The sequence below is a fragment of the Cryptotermes secundus genome, unplaced genomic scaffold (genome assembly GCF_002891405.2).
Source record: "Cryptotermes secundus unplaced genomic scaffold, Csec_1.0 scaffold1361, whole genome shotgun sequence".
Lineage (NCBI taxonomy): Eukaryota > Metazoa > Arthropoda > Insecta > Blattodea > Kalotermitidae > Cryptotermes > Cryptotermes secundus.
Window position 1 is genome coordinate 143,080 of NW_019733337.1, and position 27,240 is coordinate 170,319.

Consider the following 27,240-nt stretch of genomic DNA (forward strand, 5'->3'; position numbering starts at 1 on the left):
AGACGATATTGCTCCGCCGCGCTGTACCCTAAATGTATCCATGTGACGGTCTCTATGTTGTTGCTGTGTTGTTGTTATGCCTTTCCGTTGGCCCTCTCCTTTCCTGAAAACAACATATCAGACGAGATCAACAAATACAATGTTGCCATTTCTTCATGGCTAATAACTCTGTAATATACATGTAGGAAATGCGTACATAGCATAAGAGTTCTACTTATGATTACTTGGTTCTTGGACTTGCGCATCATTCAATATTCCAAACAGAACACATTTTGGAAAGTGGATCCGTTTCCATGCTCAAAAGAAAAAAGAGGGGAGATGTTTCTCACTCACTGTGCTCTGTTCGGAACAGTGGATGATGTTCATAATCCAGAAATCCATTAACACTAAGTGACATATTGCTATTGTCACAACCTTTTGTAACAATTCACATTCATTTGCTCCCTTTCGCATTTAATTCTCTTGAAAACTGTAACACTTGTGGAAAAGTGAATTGGATATAGAACATGTGTTTTAGTCATGTCTGTGATATAAGTATTTGTCCAACGTATTTCTTGCTCCGACAGACTTTTAGAGACTAACACCCGAGTCCCATGCAGAAATGCATGTAGGCCTTTGTTGAAGATCTTATTCATACATTACACACTATTTGTACTGTGGCCAGACATTTCCAAAATTTAGCTGAATTTCTAAGTCAACTGTTGGCCTAACAGCATGAATATTCACAACTATAAACTGAAAAATCCTTGTTAGTATATCAAATATATTTACATAGATGTTTTGTCAATAAGGATGTGGCATGGAGTAGTTTAAAAGTTATTCTTTTCTACATTCTATAGCCTACAGAGTTCTTCAGTTGTCGCCATGTTTCACTCGGTTGCTAGACAAAAGTAACTGGGATTGTTGCTCAGAAATCATACGAGTCCATAACTATTTCATGGCTTGGCAGATTTAAAATATATAAGGTGATCACTGTGTGACATCACAGTGGTGGTTAATATAAAATTTCTCTCCATGAATATATATTCATAAAACTCATAACAAATATGAAACTAATTTAATTATTTCAGTTCTATTTCATTTATGAAACACCCAGGTGAAAATCAGGTGTTTTCTCTGGTTTTAATTCATGATATATATTTTTCAAAATGGTGACTTTCAGTTATAATATGCCTCAAAGCTGGCAATGGGGTCAGATAGGAGTAGATGCTGTCTCCAGTGTTTCAGAGAGTTTCATTTTAATGAAACTGTTTCCCATGCCTTAAGATGTCACAATAATCGTTACCAAAAGCAACACATGAATGATCAAATCCAGGAGTCTCTATCTAGTTCTGAAAAGCCCTTTCCACCACTTTAAAGCCTACATGTGACCATTTCTTTAGAGAACACATTCATTCATTGGAACACAATTAAAATTTTACCATAAAGCCTATTGGGCTTCATTACAGTAGCCATAAAGAAATGAACATATCCATATAGTTATGTTATATTCCTGTGATACCGTGTCATTGTACATAAACCTTTCTTACACCCTGAAATCCTCTGTGGAAAATAGAAAACAAATGTTCATATTGTGACACAAATTTAATACAGAAACAAAATTGGATGTAAAATTCTCAAGCCATCTACAATATTTATGTAAACATTTCATCGTGAATAATATAATAATTTTATTTTAATTAAACTCTCAATTGTATTGGAAAAGAAAAATGATATGGCACGTCACTCCATGGGAAATATATTCAGTAAAGAAAAATGGTTATTATCAGAATAAGAAAAGAGTCTTAATGGAGCCGTTTGCAACTATAGTGGATTGTTCATGCAGATAATAAATTTTTATAAGTATATTCATATCTCGCATTTCTCTATAACAAACAATGAAGCACTAGAAAATAAAAGATTGTCTGGTGTCCTTGTTAAGGGTTTTATATATTTGATCATATTTCTCATATTCATGTTATAAAATACTAAAATACATAAGAAATATTCATATTAAGGGAGTGGTAATCAATGACTCTGTTTTCACCCTTAGTATCTGTTACTCAGATTCGATACTGCAGAAATGGGCATTGAACCTCTAGATTTGATTTGGAATTTCATATCATTTACATTCAGCATTAAACTGTTAGTGTTCAGTGGTTCACTTATTGTAAACACAAACAGATAGACATGAAACACACTTGACCAGCAGGTATTTCTAGTAACAAAATGTGAACATATAGGAGATAGAATGTTCTTTCACGCGGAGAGCGGAGATACCAGATTTAAACTATTCTCATTACATCTACATAACAGTTCATTCTTGCTGATTGTTGTAGAGACCATTCCTCCAAATGTTGTGTTGCACGGATAGCAATACAAGGTAAAAAATTGTTGATGACATACCTTATTTCATGGGGTGACACTGTAAACTGACTGCTAAATTAGGCACGTGTTTCACAGTTACTTTTGACAGTTTTCCAAAGATGACTCCATAATGGAAACATCTACTGCAGAATGCTAAAACTAACCATGGTACATGTGCCTAATTTCATGATTAATTTAGCGTGTCATACCACGAAGTAAGGTGTGTTTACCTTGTGTCATTAAACCCAAATGAGTCCAGAACATGTTAGTCAACATTTCAGTGAAGTGTTTAGCAAAACCTTCAAGGAATATTGCACTTATGGCATTTTAACATGACAAAATTTGGCCAATTTACGGATTTTGTCACTGCCATTAAGTTGGAATTGTGACTAGCACTGAATGCCTAGGAGGAGAGCCCTCTACAGGCCTTTAGATATGTGAACGCTTTCTGTACTTTATAGACAATGTTAATACACGATAATCATGATTTGATACAATATCCTTTTCCTTCTGTGGATGGCAAGTTTTCTAGACAAAACTGTGAAACTATTCTGTCCTTTAATGTGTTAAGGGGATGTTATGTCAAAATTATTAACAAGTACAATGGTAAACAGATACCAGAGCTTTAGAGGAGACTACTGCCTCCATCTTCAGGATATAAGATACCATTAGCAGGTTGTACTTAAACATTGATAACCTTCTAGCAGGTTATACGTCACATCCAAAAGACAGTTGTGTTAAAAGAATTACTGGGCCACAAACTTTCATTCTGAAGTAGTGTATATACCAGTATTCATTCATGGTACAGGCGCTTGCTGCAATAAATAAAATAACTCTTTAACTTCCTAAATGTACTTGATTCATTAACAAAAAACTGGAAGAGAAATTAATTTAAAATTTGTCTTGAGATTTTGACTTCAATAAATCCAAAGAAAAAATCGTTGTTTCTTATTATAAAAACTGCCATAATTGTACATTCTTCCTCCAGATGTTAACATCATAGTAGACGTATAGATATCTGCACTGCAATTAGAAAGAAAATGTTAATGAGTGTTGACATGCTGTGGAAATGTGACCAGCTAGACCTCTCCCTGACATGCAGTGTTTTAATAACCTAATATCCCACACAAATGTCATTAAAAATAAATTAAATTATATATAAGAATTTTACCATAAATAAAATCAATATTCCTAAATATACAGCAATATATAAACTGCTTCAGTTTTTTTCATTTGCTTATCCTAATTTTACAAAATATTTGAAATACTGAAATTCACCAAAATAATACTTAAAAATGTAGTTCTCACTTCATTGGAAACGCACTGCATCTTCATTGATAAGACCAACCAATCAGGGCTCTTTAGGGAAATAACTGTTTATTGTGAGAAACATACAGAACTACAAAGACACTCTAGGCAAAATGCACAGTTATTTTAAGCCTAAAAACAGGCATATCAAGAAAATAATCAGAAAACCTTATGATGTTCACAATTTTGTTCACGTTTCTTCACTCATTTCCCCCTGCAGTCTTTCCATTGAAATTTAATAATCTGCCACTTTATGTCGTATCTTAGTAAACATTTCTTCTGCTACCTCCTGCAGCATCTCAAAAGTTTTCTAATCAAAATTAGTTACTGCATTTAGTTGTTCTGTGAGTCTTAAGACGTTATCCATGTAAGTGTCATATACTGTTCACCATAAAATTAACAGTGCTCCTGTGAGTATCTGTGAAATTAGTGTTAATGAATAACCACAGTCATCACCAACATCAAGTTTTTGGCCTTTAGGTTTGTCCTGTCCTCCCACAGAGCAGATGGATCCCTGTACTATCCAGGGAATCTTAGTTCATTTAGGTACAACTGTTCCTGTACTTTAGTCACCAAGACAACGTAACATAAGGGGAAGCCAAGATTCTTGAACTCAGTACTAGACAGAGGCGAGTGACCAGCATCACGCCCCGGCTGTTTTACCCCTGCATTAAACAGCCTCTGCTACCCATTTCATGGTCCCAGAGCCAGTTTTGGCACTGTGGAAGAAAAAAAAATCTGTACCTCTGCCATGAATCAAATTCTGATCCCCCCGCCCTCTAGTCGCTACATTAACACGTCTATGGGGACCGCTTAATTAATCATATACAAATGAAGTCGCTATCTCCAAACCTGGTTTCGGTAGCCATCACAATTGACCCCTTGTCTTTGAGACAGATTGCTGTAATGAGACGGTACAACTGGAGAGGATGCACAGTGGGTTGTCATTACTGGACGTTAGAAAAAATTAGCGCCATAGCGTAGCTCAGGCGGTTAGCCGCCGGGATCGAGCCCAGGTCAGGTCATGTGGGATTTGTGGTAGACAAAGTGACATTTGGGCAGATTTACTCCATATACTTCAGTTTCCCCTGCCAGTTCTAATCATCTGGGCCTGATACAACAGGCCAAATAGTGGACTCAGTCTCACCCCACCGCAAGAAACTGAAAAAATTCAGAGAAAGTGAAAGAGTTCCGCTGCTTTGGCACCGCGTCATGCCACGAATGGCATAGGTGAGTGATCAGCTTCACGCTCCGGTAGCCTTACCACCGGTGCACATTGATTAGGAGACTGGCCTTAGAGTCGGTTCTCATGTCATGAAGAAGAGACAAATCCGTGCCTCTTCCAGAAATCGAAACCCGAACCTGCAGCCCGTCACTGCAGGCTGCAGGTGCCCCAGACCGCTCAGAAGTTGAAAACACGACATGTCACATGGTCACGGTCGGGTGGGAACTCCCCTGCTTCCTATTTGGGAGGTCTCGCGCTCAGATCTCGGCCCACAGACCGGCTGTCCTGATCAGTCTTCTCTCAGAAGTCACAAGGCATGGGGGCCGGCATTGGGGGAAAGTCGGGTATCTCCCCCCCACCCGCGGATTTAAAAAAAAAGTTAAATTTAAGGAAAAAATGAAATATACCAAATTTTGTTAATAGAAATTTAAAAGTATATATTTCTTTCAATATTCTACCCTGAACACATTGAGAAGATGTAGTAGATAAGTAGTGTTAAATAGAAAAGCTTTACAGTGTCCGTGCCATAGGGAGTACCATAAACTTGGCACAGTGTTTCATGCTATAGCCTAGGGAAGGCCAAACTTCAACTGGAACCGAATATGCAAATTTTCGGAAGGCGTTGCAAAGAGACGTGGATTGGATAGAGCTAGCGTTTAGGTACAGGCTCACCATGCAGCGGAATATTCTACACATTTAATCCGTCCTAAAGAACTGTTCAAAGTAGCCGCTTGCAGCTCGCGAGTAAAGTCACGGAAGTCTAAAGCCACGATGTAAAGTGGCGCTCCCATTATGAACAGCAGAGCCAAAAGTTAAACTGTGATTAGGAAACAAAACATCCGCCATGACAGATGACTCTCTTAAGGGAAGCAGATGCTCATACAGGGTTCTGTGTCTCCCCCACTTATCCTCCCGATTAGGGGAAAAAAAAATAATGGCATTCATTCAAAACGCTGTTTCGTCAGCAATCTCTGATCTGTCTCTGAAAACTCTCGAAGTGACAGGGGTGACACAAATCACTTCAGCTCTCATTTTAACTGTTTATTCTCTGTCTGTCTCTATCCACTTCCCTTCTTTACGTACCCTCCCCCCTCATTCTGTCTGTCTCTCTCTGTGGTCTCGTATTTATGTCTCTTATATTACAATTATTGGTGTCTCCAAACGGGTCGGCAGTGAATGCATGTTTCTGCTGCAACATGTCATCGATTAGTATCGATAAATCGATGCTGTGTGGTGTCCAGGAAAATAATTTCATATTGATATACACTCAGTGTTTCGATATATCGGGTATATCTTAACATAAAATTTATTTAAAGGTACTTAAAAAGTAAGACACTTGGCAGTTTCGAAATCTCTAAACCGATAAAATCGTTCGATATCGATATAAAGATATATAGAGTCGATACAGATTTCACGTCAGTTGGTATCCCTAGTTATTACTGCCGCTTAATACAAAGGTCTCGAATATTTACGTTTTTAAAGTACGAAATATTGAAATAAAAATGCATTTTGAATCAAACTGGGTTCTTGAACAGCATCTCTCCATAAATGTCTGCAGCGCACTGCTCTACGTCCAATTTGATATTAATAGTCCTTCATCTGACCACATCTGTGGCCTAATGGTCAGAGTTCCTGCCTACAGATCCAGAGGTCTCGGGTTCGATTCCCGGCGCTACCAGATTTTCTGAGAAGTAGTGGATCTGGAACGGGGTCCACTCACCCTGGTGAGGATAATTGAGGAAATGAAATAACGGCTCCAGTCTAGAAAACTGAGATCAACGACCGTGGGAATTCGTTTCGCTGACCACGCGACACCCTCTGTTCGTTAAAGCTGGCACTAACTTTGCCGACAAGCGGTGGTCGCTCGGTTGGTATAGTTCGCTTGCGGACTACAGGCCACGGAGTTATCTGATTGGCTATACCGAGCCCCTGGGAAGAGGTCCCGAGAATGGACCCTCTCCACATTTCTCCCGTACAGTCATAAGCATTCTGTTGATGTAAATGTTAGTAATGATCAGCTCGGCTAGCGAATAGCGCTTTGGGCAAACACCAGAGTGGCTGTAGAAGACAGGCAGTAGGTGCCGAAGGGGAAACTTCATAATCGATACCCCCACCATCCATGGGACTTCTTTCCGCAGTCTCAGTGTAGTGGGCTAGCACGAATCTTGCCCTCAGTCTCCACGCGGTGTGATTTGGAGGGGCCCATGTAACTCCCACAACCCCTAAGATGAAAAGAATTTCTGCTTCTAGTTTGACTCAGTTAATCCTGTTGTCTGCAAAATTAAAATTGTGGTTATACAGCGAGTGTCATTTTGCGGGCAGAAAAGAGTCGGACGCGTCTCCCGTCGAGTCGGGCGGACCCGACCCATAATGCCTAAGTTCCCTTGATAGTCGCGCTCTATAGAACATGCACTGTAATTGTCTCGAATTATTTTCAATATACAGTTTGCCTATCATTACATTTCAATTGTGTATTTTTAACAACCGATAATTGTTATTTTTTTTATATTCCTCTATCAATCATGTGTGTATGCTCGGTCATCGAGAGCTGAGCTTAAACATTACTCCGTCAAGGCGTACAGGGATCATGGTGGTAAAACTCCACATATTCTTAACCTCAGCACTAGATGAAAAAAAAATTATCACCTTCACACTTCATATGTCTTATCTTTCTGACTATCTGTCCAATCGCCACATTTGAATATTATTATTATCACCATCATTATTGTTAGAAAACGTGGATCTATACATCCACTCCCCCATACGCTTTAATGGTGTAATGGCTAATCAATTAAGCGTAGGGACAACTCTTTTTACCATCATTAATATAGGCAGTAACTCTCACTAAGATTCTTCATCACTTTCCAATGAAAAATTTTCAGTTTGTTGACGGTTTGACTAGACAAGTTTACTGACTTAAATGTATTTTCCCACACGCGGGCCTTTGTACTTTCTGCATATTTTAGCTCTTTGAAGCGTGAAATTCATGCAAATGATATTTAAAAATTCAGTTCCTACAGCACAGAAAACAAACTATATTTCCATAACAAAGACAAACCGGTTCATTCTGCTGAAGGAATTTTGTTATGAGAATCATAAGTACAGTCTGAGTCAAAACGTAAAGCCTTTAGTAGACTGTTAAATCAGGTGGAGTTCTGCCGACGCGAATGGAGACACTGCTTTGTTCTTGTCTTTTTCTACAGGCTCCGTTTGGGGCATTATTTTACTTCTGTCTCTCCCTTAGAAAAAGGATGAACTTCAAAACATTAAATATAAAAGAAAGAAGGAGAGATTTTTCTCGCTGTACATCGAAGTATTTTATACAAATTTTAAAAATATGTTTACCCACTATTTATATAAAAAAAATTTAATATCACAGAATTTGTTACGCAAGAATAAGACAAGCTCGACTGTTTAAAGAGACTACTAAAATGTTTGAAATAACACATGAAATTTATATTTGATGCTAACTTTTGTTTTAAAGCTTTCTTACAATTTTTTATAAATATCTTATTATTTTGTTCATATTCCTGTAACTTTTTAATTACAATTAATTCGTGGGGGGAAAAATAACTTACAAAAATTTAAGATTTGAGGTTTTCACGGCGGTGACTATGAAGAAAACAGCCTTCTGGGATGTGGCACCGTGTAGATGTGGTGTTAACCGACGTTTCGGAGGAACGTATCGCCTCCATCTTCAGGGTAGAAGGAAAAAGCAGACTTGTCTGCTTGTACAGGTTATCACAATCTCTTCGCTTGTGAATTTATTTTTCCTTCTACCCTGAAGATGGAGGCGATACGTTCCTCCGAAACGTCGGTTAACACCACATCTACACGCTGCCACATCCCAGAAGACTGCTTTCTTCATTCATTTATATAATTTATGTTAGTTATGAATAGGATTGGAATAGTGCCACATTTTTATTATTTTATGAAGGAACAGTGATCATATATCGCACTTTGTATTAAGATTTTTATTATATATTTTACCTGTTATTTTTTTTTAGTATTCTCGGCATGAACCTCTTCGGTTGTAGATTCTGTGAAATTCAAGCAGACGGAACAAAGACATGTGACAGAAAGAACTTTGACTCTCTCCTCTGGGCCATTGTCACAGTGTTTCAGGTATAATTCATCATCAGCTCTTCCTTCATTACATATATTACTATATACTAACACGTTTTACCATTTAATCGTATACCGTAATAAAGCGCCGTTGCCGGTGACAGTACTAATGACAATTAACGCGTATGATTTGCCACTTCTGGACGCTGATGAATTTAAGCGAACGATTTCGCTTTTGGCTTTCGTTAATTCTGAATAATTTACTTAACATCGGTCTTTAAATTAGTATAATTTTCTATCCAACATCCTTTCAGTACTTCCGATTAAAATTCCGTAAGCATTTCTCATCTTCTATGTGCATGCTACATGCTCTCACTCATCACATTCTCCTTGATTTTATCTCCATTAAAATATTTATAGAATATATAAATTATGTCGGAACCATTGTTTAGTTTTGTAATAAATGTCTTAATTATGAAGATGCTACCAACAAGCATTTCAGAATAATTATTTAAGAAGTAAGATTTTTCTACCCTGAAGATGGAGGCGATATTTTCCTCCGAAACGTAGGTTCACACAATATCTACACGGCGCCGCATCCCAGAAGACGCCATTCTTCAGTTATTTAACAACATCAATATTTTTCTCAGAGCATTAAGTTCAAGCAACTAGAGTTAGTGTCCCAGTTAACCGTGTCACAAAGTTTATAATAAGAACGAATATTTTTATATGTCTACGTGCTTGGGTTACAGTATAGGACTGAAAATATAATCGAACCCAGGGGTCCAGTTTCTTACTTTTGTGAATATGGCAGTGAACTATCGGGCTCCATAAGAAACGGGGAATACCCTAACTGCAAGCAGTTCGATGCCTATGTCTTGCTGGTTGCCTACTAGTCTAACTCTTCGCTGCCGAAGAAAAAGACAGGATATTCTACCGGACTACACGGTGTCATATCCCGGGAGACAGCATTCTTCATAGTAGCGTAATGCTATAAGAGAAGTCAGATGAAAACAAATGACGACACAGCTGACCCCCAAAAGTAATAGAGTGTGTAAATATAGCTTAGGTTTAAAGATACAGAAACATTTGTTATCAAGCGTCATATTTTGTGAATTTAAAAATAATCAGATGAATCCTAATTACTTGTTGCGCAACTAAATATTTTACGTAATTCGCCCATGCATTAGAGGACTTCGTCAGGTTTTCATTTCGTTCACTTATTTAAACTACCAGTTTATAATTTTCTTTAAATCGCCTATTCTAATTCATGAAAGAGTACACAACCGCGTTTGTATTCCCATCGAGGGTGAAGTGGCAAAGTTTCATACGTATGTTTCGCTTTGTGGTGTTTCACATAATGTGTGTATGCCATTGATATAGTGTACGTGGAGCATACGCACTTTATTTCAAACACATGCTGTCGCTGTGTAACAGTGCTCTTTGAGAGTTCATCGTTATCTTCCATCAGCATATAGATACACTGAGCGTGACGAGTCGAAAGTCATAGATCGATTCCTCGCAATAGAACAGGTAATGTATACAACCAACATTAAGAAATATCCCTAATTTATAACTATTACATCCCAAAGTTGGCATGGATACTCAATGGAATGTCTTCTGATTATGTCATAATTCCAATACTCTAAAAGTAACGTCAATAAACTTAAGCTATAATAATGAATTTTACAAATTTATATTTGCTTTCATCTTGTTTACATACTGACTACATTATATATTTTTACTATTCTGAATACTCATGAACAGTATCGTGAGAGAAGTTAAGTACTTGACAAAACGTCAAAAATAAACGGACATATTAATTCGTATTTGGACGGTGCATAATGAGAACGCGATTATTCAATTTTTAAAAAATAAAAAAATTAAATTCAAAATAATAATCTTCCTTGAATTTCTTTCTATGTTCTAGTTTGTACCATCACACTTAAAAACGTTTAATATAATTACATAATTAATAATTATTTTATTTTTAGCATGCTCATTCATTATATATAACTTCGTAACTACTATCAGAGCAACGTGCATTGTGTTTACACAGTTCTGAATTGCTAAATAAAAATGTAAGCTAATATAATTAGGCCTTTTTTATTATACTGTAAACTATATGAACAACATCACATCCTAACTTGTAATAACATAATAATATACATTACTTTTAAAGATTTTATGACGTAATCAGTCGATTTTCCTCTGTTTTCAAATTTCAACACTTTTTTGCTTGCTTATTATAATCACGCTTAGCTTACCTGTCCGTATTTTGCTTTCAATCATAATCATGAATCTTTGTGCCAAACTAATCGCTTACAGTGCCACCGGCACTAGCTTACAACCTTATTTGCGCATATTCGTAAGAAAATGTTGGTCCCAGTATTGTACGCTTTGTGACGCTTCACACATTACACTGCATACACAGCCTCGATATAAAGTCCATAGCAGAGAAAATGTTACACAAATTTCTGGATCTTGCTTCAAAAAAGTGCTAAATTCTACTGCTGCAAAGGATGAGGGATTAAAAACACAACATTCATTAACCACACTGGACGGCGTTAATTATAGTTTATGCTGTTGCTAGTGTGACGGACCAGGATGAACCAGGTCAAATGTTGATTTTCTAAATAATCATTTCTCCAAACCGTACATGTGTGTGGCAAACGAACGCTGCTGATAACATATGAACAAGAAGTGAACATGGAAAGAGCCGTGTAGCACTTCTCCACAGATGCCCATGTACTATAAATATCCGTTAAATATAGGTGCATATTCTGAGACTCGTGCGAAATACATATTTGTGTATGAAACCTTGAAGTAAACGCATATACAGGGTGTTTACATTATAGCGCAGCAGCACCGTAAACCAGACCTAGCTTCCACGAATTAATCTTGGCGAGCTTGCTTTCCAAGAACGTTCGCAACGTCGCAAATTGCAGACACTGCTGTTACAACAGTACTTTAAAAGAGGTAATGAAATTCCCAGAACAACGCACGTGGTTTCCACTCATCTATATGTAGACCTTCCTATCTATATAGACAAGGGAAGTGTCATTTTCATAAACCGATTATTTTAATGCTAATTAAACGGGCAGGTTGACAGCAACTGCATGAAACTAATGAAACGTTTATATTATATTGCCGTTGTAACATTAAATTTAACATTTATTGCTCTTCTATGGACTTTATAACTCGCTGTATATTACACGCTTACTGAATAACTCCAACTGCAGATTTGTTTTTGAGTAGTGACACTAATTCTATATAACATTTTTGTAGTGCGTGCTAGTAATGCATTGTGTGCGTCGAGAGCTGCCGCTTATTTCTCCTTTTCTGCCCTTAAAAGCATCGTGACTTATATCAAGTTTGAAAATAATGCGCTTCTCGTTGTGTTTTGAAACAAGCAGGTCATCGGAAAAGAAAAACGAAACATTTAAATCTGTACCGTATGACAAGACAAATTAAAACTGGATATGCAACTTAAACATTTAAATATTTATTATTTTTTCTTAAAATACAGTGATCAGCTTGGATTTTATGTTATACAATATAAATGATTAAGTTCTGCATCTATTTTAATGGCTTGGAATGTAAAATATTTAAGTCAACCCCTAAAAGCATAATTCATAAATATTTTTTGTTTACATGGCTGTAATTTTATTTTTTGTGTTGGGATCAGTTTACAAAATCCCAACTGCTGCATTCCTGTTGATAATGACACCACAGCACAAGCAGTTTACATCCTTCAATACCTGATCAATTAGTTGAGGGTTTCTAATGCAAGAACTTCCATGTCACCTCCCACTGCATGAACAGCTTCAGCTTCAGATTATTTCAAACGTGCGGCTCTGTTTTATCTTGTACTAACAGCAGTTTATCTTCGGAAAGAATTGCTCCTCAGTAAAATTCTCTCAACTGCATTGTAAGAGTTAATATTCTTTCGATCATATATTATTTCGTAACTCTTTTCATGGGATATATTTTGACACTCCTATATCATAGGTATTGTCACATTTTGTAATACATTGCAGAGGAAACCTGCCCAGTTTTCTGATATAGTTTATTGCGTTGTACAAGAATCTAAATTGGTTACGAAAGTATATACTTTTTCAAGTTTATTTTTAAGTTCTCCATAGATGGGTCCTTTGCAGAGAACTGTTAATGGTAACTGTGAAACACATAGCCTAATTTCGTGTGTCATACTATGAAATACGGTAAGTCTCAAAATTTGGTAGGTCTTTGTTTTGAACTATGTACCACATTACGTAATATTTCATCAAAACATCATATAAGTACTGTAACTACGTATGTCACACTCGTGAAACATTAAAATGTTACCACACATTCATATTTGGACATCAGATGAGTAATTTATGTCAGGCCTGTATGTATTTCCTGTATATCTAGACGTCACCTCCAGCAATTAAACTCCAGAATAAAACTATGTATGTATATCGAGTGAGAAATTCGTTCATTTTTATTAACAAAGGGATAAATGAAACATTTACATATAATACTGGACAGAAAGCGTGAGTCATCTTCTGTCTTCAGTAGGATAGAGACCGGGGATTGACAAGAGGACATACAAGTAAAAGGGTTGGAAACGACAAGAAACAGGGGTAAGTAAACTGTGTTGAAATGAAAGAGAGGGAGAAAGAATATGGAGAGGAATGACAGTAAAAGAAACAAAAATAAAGTACGACAGCAATAAGGATGGAAGGAGATAAAGGTTAGAAAGCAGGAAATGAGTCTCGCTATCGTCTGTGATGCGCAATACCGCAGTAGTAATGTGATAGGAAGGAAATGGTAGGCGCCATGGCAACTTGGTCCCCAGAATTTGTGCAGGCCTGATTTAAATTATGTAAACAATTTATTTAATATATTGCACATTTATACGGTATTATGTACATAGCAGTTTTCAGTGATAAATTAAGAAAAATGGCTGCTAAGTGTAGGTAATTATTTTGGTAATAATTTTTTCGTATCCTAAACAGAAATCTATATACTCTCCCTTTACCATAAAGTACTCTGTGTTGCATTTACTTAAATCCATCGAAGTAGCTAACTTCTGCAACTTATGTACAAACATAAGGTTTATACATAAAACACTGTGGAAATGCCTATATTTTGCAATATATTTTTCAGAGGACACGTGGAAATTAAATGGAATATTAATAAGGTTCATCATACAGGTTTCTCATTTTTTTATTTTAACTATATATTTTTGACCTACTTTTTAAAAACATTATTTTTGTCACCTCTGTCACATAATACAGAGTAATTTTGCAGATTAAGGTTTTGAATCGCTTGTGGTACACCACGAACGTCAGGAAGGGCTTAGAGACAGACTCAAGTGTCACAAATTATTGCTATAAATACTGGTTCTACAATTTAGCCTCCAAATATCTTAAAAGGTTAGTGCAAAATCAAATATAATAACTTGGAATTATAATCTGTAAATCAGTAAATACAATGATAAAGCAAGGCTATATTAATATATGACAGAACACGCCAAAACCCTTTCAAATAAAAAAGAAATTACTACACGCTACTTGAACTATCCTTTGTATTGTAGATATTCAGTACCCGTCCAAGGCTGATTATTATCCTGGGATGTGGAGCCGTGTAGACTGGTAGATGTTTACCAATATTCCTATGAAACATCGGTGAACATTTACCAAACTGTACGTCGTCACATCGCAGAAGACAGTCCACTCAACAGTTACCGTCATGAGAAATTCAAATTCAGCAATATGGTCACAACTTTCAATTCAAGGAGTCGAACGTGGCACGTTAAAACGCCGAAACGTAACTTGGACGTGTACTCCTTTATTCTGTAGTGACCTAGAAGTTTCGTGTGTCGCCATTAGGTTGCGTGTACAGTAGATGTGTTTTGGGTCATTGTACTCGTGTTGTGACTTTGTATTGTACTTGTGAATAGTGTACGTCTTGGTAGAACAGATATGTTTACAATATTAAACACCTTGTCTAGTCAAAGTGATTGCCTGACTCTTTGCTTGATTTATTTAATTGGCTACCTAGAGATATCTAGAAACCTTTTTTAGCAAATATTTAGTAGAATTGAGTAATATTTAAAGCTTTACCTGGATTGAATGCACCAAGGTCTCGGCCAATAAGTCGCGTTAAAGTTTAATTACGAACGAGAATTCCAGGGACCTCCCCGTCTCTCCATCACCACAGTCGATTTTATTGATCCTAAGTTAGTCGATGTCTGAAAAGTCTCTCTTTTTATGATATCGACCCTGATCATGAGACAGGGTAGTCTTCGAGACGTCAGAGTTTAATTCAGCTTTGACGCGGGGTGCCGTCCTACAGGTGCATTTAACAGAGCTGTTCCCGTAATGCTGAATGCAAATCAAGACGGTGGAAACATCCACCTACTACAATGAACATATAACAGTATTTGAGACTGGAAACTCGAAAAGTCGGAGCATATGAATTATTTTTATTGTTTTAATCCTCTTGTGTATTACTATATAGTATTATTATGCAACCGTCAATACAACAAATTCGTAATAAATAAATCAATATTACTGCATTAATATTTGTTTGTTATGTATATTTGCTAGTTATCTCGATCCAGATGAATCATCAGGCGATTTTCATGATGTGTACTATTCGTTATTTAACTGTATTTCTAATGTGGATTCATATTAGTGATCATTATTGTAAATTTCGTTACAGATGGTCTTAAAATGTAAAATGTTATAACTCGGTCAAAATTTAAAAAACTACGTTTTTTTTCTTTGCTTGAGCGTGAAGTGCAGGTCTGTGATGTTGTATCGCTGGGTAGAGGAGTTTTCTGGGAGTCCGCTTTATTTTTTCTTTTCCTGCAGACATTACGCGGCGATTTTCCATATGTAAGTGATGCATGTTCCATTTTCCATGTGTGGTGCCGTGAGTGATGGTGTAAGAAGTTAATGTGCCTTGTATATGGGTACCACGTGTTCTTGCTGTAAGACAGCGGTTCTTCCCCTTCTCAGCTTCTGTTTGCATGTACATAAACAAATATCAAGACAGTGGTACTGCTTTATTTATTGCGAATTTGTTGTGTTGACCATTGTATAACAACACTATGTGTATCAAGCAAAAGGGAGGCGAACAGAATAATTATTTTTTTTAATTCGCTTACTGGGGGGTGGAGTCCAACTGGGTCCACTCGGCACGGCGGCCACTGATTGGCCTATTGTACCTGCCCCGGGTGATTATGATGATGGAGAATTTGGTGGAATGAAGATTGGCAGGGCAAACCGAAGCATTCGCAGAAAACCCACCCCAGCCCCACTTTGTCCACCACAAATCCCACTTGACCAGACCCGGGATCGAACCCGGGCCGCCGCGGTGGGAAGCCAGCGACTAACCGCTTGAGCTATGGAGCGGCCTGAAGTCGTTGCCATGAATTTTGTTTTAACAACCGAGAAACTGCACTTTCATAAAGGCATGTTTAATAAATACAAAAACTAACAGTAATCTATGAAGCATTTACGAGTCATATATACCAGAATGTATTTAAAACTTAATTAACTGCTATTTTAGTAAATATAATTATGAATGACATAAATTACAGCTATACGTAAAATATATAATACACGAGAGGTTCATATAAATATGATGCCCTTCCTAGGTTATCCTATACATGACATCAGTTGCGTTAGCGCGTCTTCCTTGCGAATTTCCTCTCCGTTTATATTTTCTCTAGAGCTTCTTCTATTTTGAAATGATCCAGATTAAGCTGCCTGCAGTAGTCACACTCTGTTATGATTCAATTACTTGCTACAATTAAGTCTCCTTACAGTATGTCTGTGCATTAGGAATGCCATGACCATCTTCACATTCAATATGTAGAAGCCTACCCTGCACCACTAAACATTATAAATAGTTCTACAGTAATGTTACATGTGTAGGTGGGTTTGTGTAAATGTGTCAGTCACTTTGATTAGACAATATTCTGTCCCTTGTCCTTGTAAAACTGGTGGATACAACAGCTCATTTGCACCACTCTGACAATAATTAAATTCTAACGTAGTTTTTTCATTAATTATTGTTATTCAGTTAATTCCAAGCGTATTCCGATCATTTTAAAATCAACGTCATTCAGTCCTCATGATAACAATATTCATACCAGTCGTTCAATATACAAAAGTTTTTCTTTGTAATTCTTTGCATCTGGAAGTACAAACAACCATAACTTAACAGTGTTTTCACATCCCTAATACAGTTTACGTAGTAGTGTTTTGAATATACGCATACGAAACTTCGTTATTCATAACATAGTTTCAGCAACGGGAGGCATTTATTGAAATGTTCAATATTAAAATTATTACTGATAATTTCCTCTCGAGGCTTGCGCTAGAACTAAGATTTTTAAATTTGTTTTGAAAAAAAAAAGAATCTTCTCAATGCACAGTTACTGGTATGAATTTTAATTTTCTCCTCCGTAGGTTTGTGTCCTGAATATTCTAATTCGAGACCACCTAAACAATATTTCATATCACATCTGACTTCACGCTACGTTGTTGTTTAATTCTTGTCTGCTACGCCACTGACGCTGTTAGTTGCCTATCGGTTGAGACGGCGGAACAAATGAAAATGTGGTTTCCATTTCTGTCTACCGGACATGATGAAATGTGAGGGCGGCATGAATAGATTTCCTAATATTCACGCCACTGTTAGCTTTCGCCTGTGAGTAATGATCCAAAAGAAATGTTTGTTTCTGACAACTCTGATATATTCGAGTGATGCGGAATAATTTATGGAAATGTATTTACTGGCTAAAGTATTTAAAATATAATCTACGGTATGTACATTGTAAAAGAAACAATCACCGTTTCACTCATAAATCCTAAGTCATCAGTAGAAATCGTCTCTATGCTGAATATTATGTCTTATTCACTGCCTGAGACGTATTTGTTATATATAACGTTTCGAAGAGTAAATATTTTTCCATCATCGTGTGTAAAGGCGACAGGATCCTCCCTGGTCAGTTCGGCCTCACTGGATAGCAAGGAGACTAGCTATTTCTTTGGGGCCCAACTGAATAGGATCATTTGCCCCTTTGTACCTGGTGACGGGGACATATCTACTTTCCGAAAAATTGTGTATATAAGATACAGTACCTCAGATAGGGGAACATGTGACAGATGATGATCACATAATTAACCAATCGCTGTCACAAACCACTACAGAACACGCATATGAACCATTCCATAAACCGCATTCAGAACTGTAACCATCCAGTCTGAGATGTGCAGTTTCCTATATTGTTATATAGATATCAGTCACAAGAAATTGGATATTGCTTGCTATCTCATTTGTTCCGTGCGTCTCGTTGTAGGATAACACGGCCACCGTGTCTGAAATGAAAGTAACATTTGTGTTGACTCCCTTTCTTGTCAGTTGTGTAGTGCCTACTTTGTAACGCATATTCACGATGGTCTCCTCATGCCACACAAGACATGCAGACATTCCGGAAACATACGCCACATCTGTATGAAGTCTACCTGTCATGTCTAACTCCCCTTGTAATTAACAATGAAACATATTACAGTTCAATGTGTCCTGCAGAGGGTGACACACGGCAAATGCAGTATATTACCTCGTTTTGATAGAAGCGGTGCCCACTTAAGGGGCTTTTATATTATGTGAGAAACAAACTCAACAGTACTGTCTTTTGGGATGTGATGCCGTGTAATGTAGTAGAAGTTTATCTACTGCCTCCATCCTCAGGGTTGAATTGTAAGCTGAACAAGAGTAAGCCAAGAAAGCACATTTCTGCTTGCTGGTTACAAGCTTCGCTTACTCTTCCATAGTGACCCCAGCGAGAACCTCAGATGTAACGAAATAAATTTACGCTACGATGGATATTTCTGAATTAAATTTAAAAAAAATATATAATTTATCATTCCTAATGAATGGAATATATATATATATGTCAAATCTAATTCGAACACTCACGTTTCTTGTTACACTTCTTCCTTGAGCCAGCACCTTAATAATCAAAATATTTGTAATGAAATTATAGTGCAACATAGCATTGAATATTAGTACAAAATTGGATTTTTTTCAATTGACCTAATCCTTCCAGCCGCACTATGGACCCTGGGGTCGACTCAGCCTCTAACAGAAATGAGTACCAGGAATCTTCCTAGGGGTAAAGGGCGGGAAGCTGGCATGCAAGGCTGACAACCTCACCGCCATCTGTAAGCCGATTGTCTAGGAAATGTAGGAGCCTCGACGTCTCAGAGCCCTATGGACCTCTACCGTCTGTTACAGGGATAATTTTACGTTTACCTTCAAACGTTTTAGTTTATTTTTCAGAACACAAATGTATTTCCCGTTATGAAATTGACATTAGATATTTAATCTTTACATATGGACAGTTAAACTGTTGAGAAATGTGGTATTTTGGGGTACCGACGCCGTAAGGTCGTGAAAGAGGCTGACATCGATTACACGGTGTTATAATCCACAAGACTATACTCTGCATAGACAGCGCCGCGAAAACCTCAGAGCCAACAACAAAGTACTGTTGTTCAACTCTTCGTATCGACCTCACCCTCATTCAGAGAACACACACAAACAAAATGCACAGTATGATCACCTAACGGTTAATACACATGATGTGTCCACTTTAATCCCTGCGTAATTGTAGCTACACAAATCAGAGCTGGTCATGGATTCTACATCTGCACGGGTGTACGTACACTGCACACTAGATCACCTTCACGTTCAGTTTCTTTGATGCAGATTCTGGCTCCGAAACGATTCACTGGGCCCATCTCTGGCAAGTTGTATGACTATACACATATCAGTACCTCCCAATGCACACCGTCAGCTTTGATTACGCAAATCTGTTTAGCTATACTTACGTTAGAAGCCATGCACGGTAAACCTATCCAGTTTCGTGACAAAGCGGACCTAAACAACATAAATTCGCCATGGAATTAGTTATGTATTGCATAGTTAACTTTTAATTCTCTCGTGGTTGGCTTCATTACTGAGCTATCCGTGGAGAATTGCTACAGCTAACTTTACAACACGTCCATAATTTTGTGGCCAATTCACGGCAACGTAAGTCACGGAAATGTGTAAGTTTACATTCACACCGCAAACACTTGTTATAAATCAACTTATGTTATTATAGAGATCATGAGGGGACAGGAGACGAACTTTGAGAGTTCCCCCTTTAGTGAGAGCTATGCTTATTTATTTTTCTGTCTGTCCACTAGCTAACATTCTTGTTTTCTCTGTCCTAATTTCAGTAACGTAACGCGTTGGCCGTTAATTTTTACACTAATTGTCATATTTTGTGGGAAACTTGTTTGTTTTTGGTTCTTTTCCAGTATTTTAGGAATGTACCTATTTGGTGGTAAGTTTTGCATGCTCTCAGATGGATCCAGAGAGTGTAATTGTGACGAAATCGTGAATCGTCACCCGCAGTGCGTTTGTGACAGAAAACATTTTAACAATATTCTCTGGGCTACCGTCACAGTGTTCCAGGTAAGTCACTCAATTTTCATATATTTTCTTATCATATCTGTTACTGTAATGACCCATGTGGTCAGCTCAATAAATGATTATGATAATTTGTCGATATTACTGACGAAATATAATCATTTCATCCAACAAAAACAGTAACCTAGTCTGTCTAAAACATCTTCGAGGGCACATCATATTTACAGCAGGCAATCTTACGGAAGAAAATGCCTGTGTCTTAAGTGTGATCTGTAGTATAGAAATTTTGGTTTACATTCCATGTCGACGGTAGAATTTAACAACTTTGTAATGCGATAACGACCAACATCATCGAGTCTGATGACGCAACCTCGGAGATGTTTTATACATAGTTATGTTATGTATCTTAATAAATACAGTAATTTATTATTTTTAATAAATACTAATGTTACAGATATTTGTGCCATAGCAGTTCATGGTTAGGCGAGGGAATGTTTATTAAAATTCTCTTCGATATAATATATACAGCCATAACATAGGTTTCACAATTTTGAAATTCACCTTGGTTCGAAATATGTTTCAAAAATAAATATCTGTATACGAACCTGAGTTTTGTCACTAAAGAACGACGCTTTCCGGCCAGTAACATAATGAAATACAAAATTAAGAATGCATCTGTTACTACATAAATTTGAAATAGCTTATTTTGATTAAGGAAAGTGATGTTTAGTGACTTAAAATTCTTTATTGTAACACTATAGATATTAACAAAGTTGTGGAAATAACAATATATAAAATATTTTCAAATAAATTTTACGTCAGTGACTCACTTCTAAAAGTGTAAATAGCAGAGCTTTCAATATTTAGTCCTTTAACATTAAGTGATGCCGTTTAACATTGTTCCCAGGCAAAGAATCGTGATTTATCTCCAGAAACATACTTGTCACAAAAATAATTCCTTCGGTCATGCAAAATATTGTTTATATTAGCACAATGTATTGTGAGGCTTAGAAGTGTTAATATTTTGAAACAATTATAAAGAAAATCATACGGCACGAACTGCAAGTTTGGCACAGTCTTGCCCGTAACACTACTTTTCTAAACTATTTTCACATTTTTAATAACATGTGCATGTTCTGCCCTTTAGCTTTCCCGTAAATAGCTTTATTCCTGTTCGACATGGTTTAACTGTCTTCAGATAAAATTGTTGCTAATAACTGCATATCCTCGTCCCCTGTGGGAAGGAGTGGCGGGAGGGAAGAGAGGGGGGCACTCACATAGTGTACCTGAACACATTAAAATTATTTCCAAATTCTCAGTTGACGTCCAAATTACTTTTCTGCTGGCCATGTTGACGAAAGAATTTGCAGCATAAATACCCGCTACATTTAAATGAAATCGTCTTGGAAGGAAATTAAGTCTATATACCTCTTATGAAAGTATGCTACAAGCCGGAAGGTCGCAGGTTCGATTCCCTATGAGGTCATTGGATTTTTAAATTGACCTAACTCTTCTTGATTATGGACATTATACTGTGGTCTTCCCTTCCCCTTTATACCCACGGTTTACTCTTCTACCCCGAAAGAAGAAGCAGCCATTCCGTCCGAAACGTTGGTAATGATTTACCAGACTGTACGATTTCACATTTCAGGATAGCAATCCTCATTTGGGGAAACAATTTTTATTTACCTAAGTAACATCTTATGCCTGCCCGTTTATTCATTTATTTTGTTGCAAAATTTATTAAAATTCGAAAGAGGTAAGGTAAAGATAAAATTATTCCTGTAACAGGCCGTGGAGGCCCAGAGGGTTGTGGGACGTCAAGGCTCCCACATTTTCTAGACAATCGGCTCACAGATGGCGGTGAGGTCAGCCTTACGCGCCAAGCTAACCCTGTAACAGGCCGTGGAGGCCCAGAGGGTTGTGAGACGTCGAGGCTCCCACATTTTCTAGACAATCGGCTCACAGATGGCGGTAACGCTGCCAGCCTTACTCGCTGACCGGCCGCCCTTTACTCCAAGAATGTTCCTGGTACTCATTTCTGTTAGAAGCTGACTCGACCCGAGGGCCATAGTGCTGCTGGAAGGGTTAGGTCAATTGAAAAATCCAATGACCTCATCGGGAATCGAACCCGCGACCCTTGCGGCTTGTTGTACCTCAAGCAACTACGCTAGCGTGACCCAGCACCCGAAACATCCGTGCCATAAAATGGCAATCTGTAATGATATTCGTAGGGGCAGTACTAACTAATTTCCAATATAATTAGCTGAACCATACGACAGGAGTAACTTTGAGATGGTCTGCAATTTCTTACATGAAACACAGAGCAAGAATGAAGCAGTTAGTACTGTCACCATCAGCACAACATTGTTCTCAAGATATTATCATGCTAATTTGGCACAAGGGATGTTTCTTCCGTTAGTCCTCCCCCTCTCTGATTTAATTGCATTGGCTAGACACGCAACAGTCCAATTAAATCGTTAGTACTAACAGCTCTCTTTAATTAGTGCGGTAATTGAAAACTTAAAATTGGTATCCTTACTGAGACGACTGGAAATAATTATGGAACGCATACTAAGCAGCTGATACGTGGGTAGAATCAGCTGTGAAACCCGAGTTCATTTATTGCATTTCAGTATTAATTTGGTCTGGTGTAAACTGCAAACTTGCTGTGCGGAATCTGTCATTCTAACATAACGTAAAACTGTAGCTCTCTTTTATTCGTAAGAGTACGGAATTATTTACAATTAAACATTGGCCACCATTTGTAAGTTACGTACTTATCTATAGTGCTAGGCAGTGCCATAGCTCAAGCGGTTAGGAGCTGGCTCCCCACCGCTGCGGCCCGGGTTCGAGCCCGTGTCTGCTCAAGTGGGATTTGTGGTGGACAAAGTGGCGCTGGGGCAGGTTTTCTCCGAGAACTTCGGTTTCCCTTGCCAATCTTCATTCCACCAAATTCTCCGTCATCATAATCACCCGAGGTAGGTACAATAGGCCAATCAGTGGCCGACGTGCCGAGTGGACTAAGCTGGACTCCACCCCCTACTATGCGAATCTGTAGTGTTAATAATCACCGCTGTGACAACCTTATTTTCTAATATACATAAGGAAAGGTAACGCTATCAATGTAACAGTCCGTGGAGGCCCATAGGGTTTTGAGACGTTGAGTCTCCCACATTTTCTAGACAATCGGCTCACAGATGGCGGTGAGGTCAACCTTACGCGCCAGCCGCCCTTTACCCCCAGGAATATTCCTCGTACTCATTACTGTTAGAGGCTGAGTCGACCCCAGGGCCATAGTGCGGCTGGAAGGATTATGTCAATTTAAATAATCCACCTCATCGGGACTAATATACATAATTACCTATTTTTTCACTAATTTTATCTCTTGAAGTATAAACCTATGCAATTTCGTGGCACCACGTTCTACGTTTCCCATTAAACTAGGTAGTGCTTTACAGTTGCATAGTTCCCCATAGATCGCTTCATCAAGTAGCGAGCTTATAGCAGTGGGTGCCGGTAGTTCGTCTCTCGTCTTGATTATTAACAGAATTCTCAAATTTCTCATGAAAATTTGCTTCCCGGTCGAAATATTTAATACGCAGTATTCAACCATCATGAATAATGACAGGTAATTTGGTTTATTAATCCTATTGCCAAACTTAGTGTGCTTACGATAACTGCAAAATTAATAATCGAAAAAGTTCCTCAAGATTCCACTTTTCTGTAACGTCATGCCATGTACTTTCATAGCTAAGTACCAATGTTTTGGAAAAAATACAACTGTTATCCCCTGATAGGCATACTTAAGTGCCGGGATAGCTCAGTCGGTATAGCGACAGGTTACGAGTTGGAGGCCGGGGTTCTATTCCCGGCAGGGGGGCAAGATTTGTCTCTTCTCCACAGCGCCCACTCCGGATCTAAGTCCCATCCAGCCTCCTATGCAAAGGGCATCGGGGGTAAAGCGTCAGGGGCGTGAAGCTGACCACTCACCTCCACTTAATGCCGAGGTCAAGAATGGTGGAGCTATACCTCCAATCCCCCAATGTTTTCGTGGAGTGGTCCTTAATTAATTAAGCTTAATTTTAATTTGTGCGGTAGCATAGTTCGTTGAAGCACTATGGTACAAGCCGGAATGCCGCGGGTTCGATTCCCAATGAAGTCATTGTACAGTGAAATAACTCTATCTCGGAAACCGTTCCGAAAAGGACACATGTACATATACAAATTTTGCTTAGAATGACCGATACTATGACCTTCCCTCCTGGGACATCCTGTATACAAGTTAAAGTGCACACACTTTGGTAGTGTAAGCTACTACTGGTCAAACANGTATCTCGGAAACCGTTCCGAAAAGGACACATGTACGTATACAAATTTTGCTTAGAATGACCCATACCATGACCTTCCCTCCCGGGACATTCTGTATACAACTTAAAGTGCACACACTTTGGTAGTGTAAGCTACTACTGGTCAAACATGCGTGGCTCTAAGCAAAAGGAAACTTTCTAACCCGGTGCCAGACCCAGCTGGGGCTTCAGCGAGGTCCCTGGGAAAAACGGATAATTTTACTTTTGTGTGTAACACGTCACTCACAGAAGATCAAGCGCGCATTACACACAGACAGGTCACTAAATCCTTTCAGTTTCCATTCGTTGGTTTTATAACTTTCCCAGAGTCCGCTATTGTGCCTAATCAGTGTGACAACCCAACTTCAAAAACGACGACTTCTATTTCGTGCAAAAACCCTCTCCATGAAAGTGTTACAATTGAAGATTTTTATTTCCATAAAAATGTATAGGTTCTCGAAAAAATCACTGTACATATCAAAACTTCAGTGCGACAGTCTCTGAGATTTGAAAGCACAGAAACTGTTAGTGTAGGATTGCTTAACAACCCTCTCAGCGTCTAGAATAGGTGTACAACCACGAATGATGATTTGGAAGGAAGCTGTAGTATCCTAATTGAGGTACTATCCCAGCATATGCCTGGAGTAAATGACGAAAACCTGTCAGGATAACCGATATCCCGGCCAATGTTCAAAAGAAGCGCTATCGCTGCGCCAACCTGCCTAGTAGGTATTCACGGGCATGAAAACCGCAAAACTTACGCCAGAAACTTAGTGGGGTTACTAATTGTGTACGTCACTGCAGATGCTACCCATGTACAGTTCATAAGTATGCGTTTGAGGCCGATGTGTGGAACGTAGTGGCTCTACAGAGTGATTGTGATCTCTCTCCTGACAGATCCTTACCCAAGAAGACTGGAACGTGGTGCTGTTTAACGGAATGGAGAAGACAAGCCACTGGGCAGCCCTGTACTTTGTGGCTCTTATGACTTTCGGGAACTACGTTCTTTTCAACCTCCTTGTCGCGATTTTGGTGGAAGGTTTCTCCGCTGAGGTAAGCTACAGTTAGACTGCTTACGCAAAACACGCTCTGTCTTACTGTCCAGGGTTGCTCCATGGCAATGGGGATCCTTGGTAAAGTACTCTCTATCTTACTGTCCAGAGTTGCTCCATGGCAATGGGGAACCCTTGATAAAGTACTCTCTATCTTACTGTCCAGGGTTGCTCCATGGCAATGTTGAACCCTTGGTAAAGTACTCTCTATCTTACTGTCCAGAGTTGCTCCATGGCAATGGGGACCCTTGGTAAAGTACTCTCTATCTTACTGTCCAGGGTTGCTCCATGGCAATGGGGAACCCTTGATAAAGTACTCTCTATCTTACTGTCCAGGGTTGCTCCATGGCAATGTTGAACCCTTGGTAAAGTACTCTCTATCTTACTGTCCAGAGTTGCTCCATGGCAATGGGGACCCCTTGTAAAGTACTCTCTATCTTACTGTCCAGGGTTGCTTCATGGCAATGTTGAACCCTTGGTAAAGTACTTTCTATCTTACTGTCCAGGGTTGCTCCATGGCAATGGGGACCCCTTGGTAAAGTACTCTCTATCTTACTGTCCAGGGTTGCTCCATGGCAATGGGGGTGAGGAGTTGTTAGCCCCACGCCCAAATCCCAAGGTGAAGGACCACCCATTGTGACTGTCTGCGACTGCTTATTTAATATATTTACACCTACACTCCATATTTGAAGGCCATCTGATAAGTTAACAAATATGGTGAAAATGTTTTCCAGATACAAAAGCTAATAGCAGAAACTGTACTAACCAGAACTGCAGCTTCTTCCTTTCATATCTTCTTCAGAATTGGTTACATCAGGAGTAAAACCCGGTTCATTCCTGCACAAACACACCAAACCCACTCTCATCTCATGTCATTACAGTCGAGTTTTCTGAAATCAGTTACATCGAAAACGGTCATTTGAGTGTGTTTTTGTGTCAGAAAAAGTTCTAAATATAACTACAGGCACACTTTCTGCAGTTATGAATACTGCAGTGCAAACCGGATGACTCTTGCAACAGTCATGTTAACACTTACATACACATAGAAGTTCAAGGAACAGACGCAATTAAAATTATCAAACGAATTAAACTTGTATTTCGCACATTTTCTTTATTGTATATCGCCAATTTTTTTCTATAAAAAGGTACCTTAAGTAAAGTTACTTACCGTAAAAAATCAACACCGTAGAACATGTCGGGATTTTAGTTCGAATGGCGCTAATGTTTTCGTCGAATAATCATATCGATTTGCTTAAATCATAAACTGTGTAATACTAATGCTACGATAACCTAGACTGATTACTTCAATCAATTGAATTCCATGTTTCCTTCTTGACAATAAATATATTTAAGTATGTATATTCAAACAGCAGAAACCTTAACTGTCGTGTACATGCAACCAATTTTGCAT

The 27,240-nt window shown here is 38.3% G+C and overlaps 1 protein-coding gene and 1 long non-coding RNA gene across 3 annotated transcripts in view; one reads left to right on the top strand and one right to left on the bottom strand.

Annotated features, from left to right (window-relative positions):
• LOC111868090 (voltage-dependent T-type calcium channel subunit alpha-1H) overlaps positions 1-27,240 on the top strand; it is a 137,321-nt gene that overhangs the window by 74,427 nt on the left and 35,654 nt on the right. The window contains exons 15-16 of one of the 2 annotated variants that reach the window (XM_033752931.1): positions 8,887-9,004; positions 25,675-25,830. In XM_033752931.1, the coding sequence (XP_033608822.1) occupies positions 8,887-9,004; positions 25,675-25,830 (274 nt within the window). Of the gene's footprint in view, positions 1-8,886; positions 9,005-20,316; positions 20,474-25,674; positions 25,831-27,240 lie in introns of both variants that reach the window. The other variant, XM_023858475.2, reaches the window with a different exon arrangement.
• Positions 4-27,232, bottom strand: LOC117282602. Its single transcript, XR_004513404.1, has 3 exons — positions 26,998-27,232; positions 26,596-26,719; positions 4-103 (listed from the first exon to the last, which is right to left on the bottom strand). It is a non-coding gene; the product is annotated as an uncharacterized LOC117282602 (long non-coding RNA).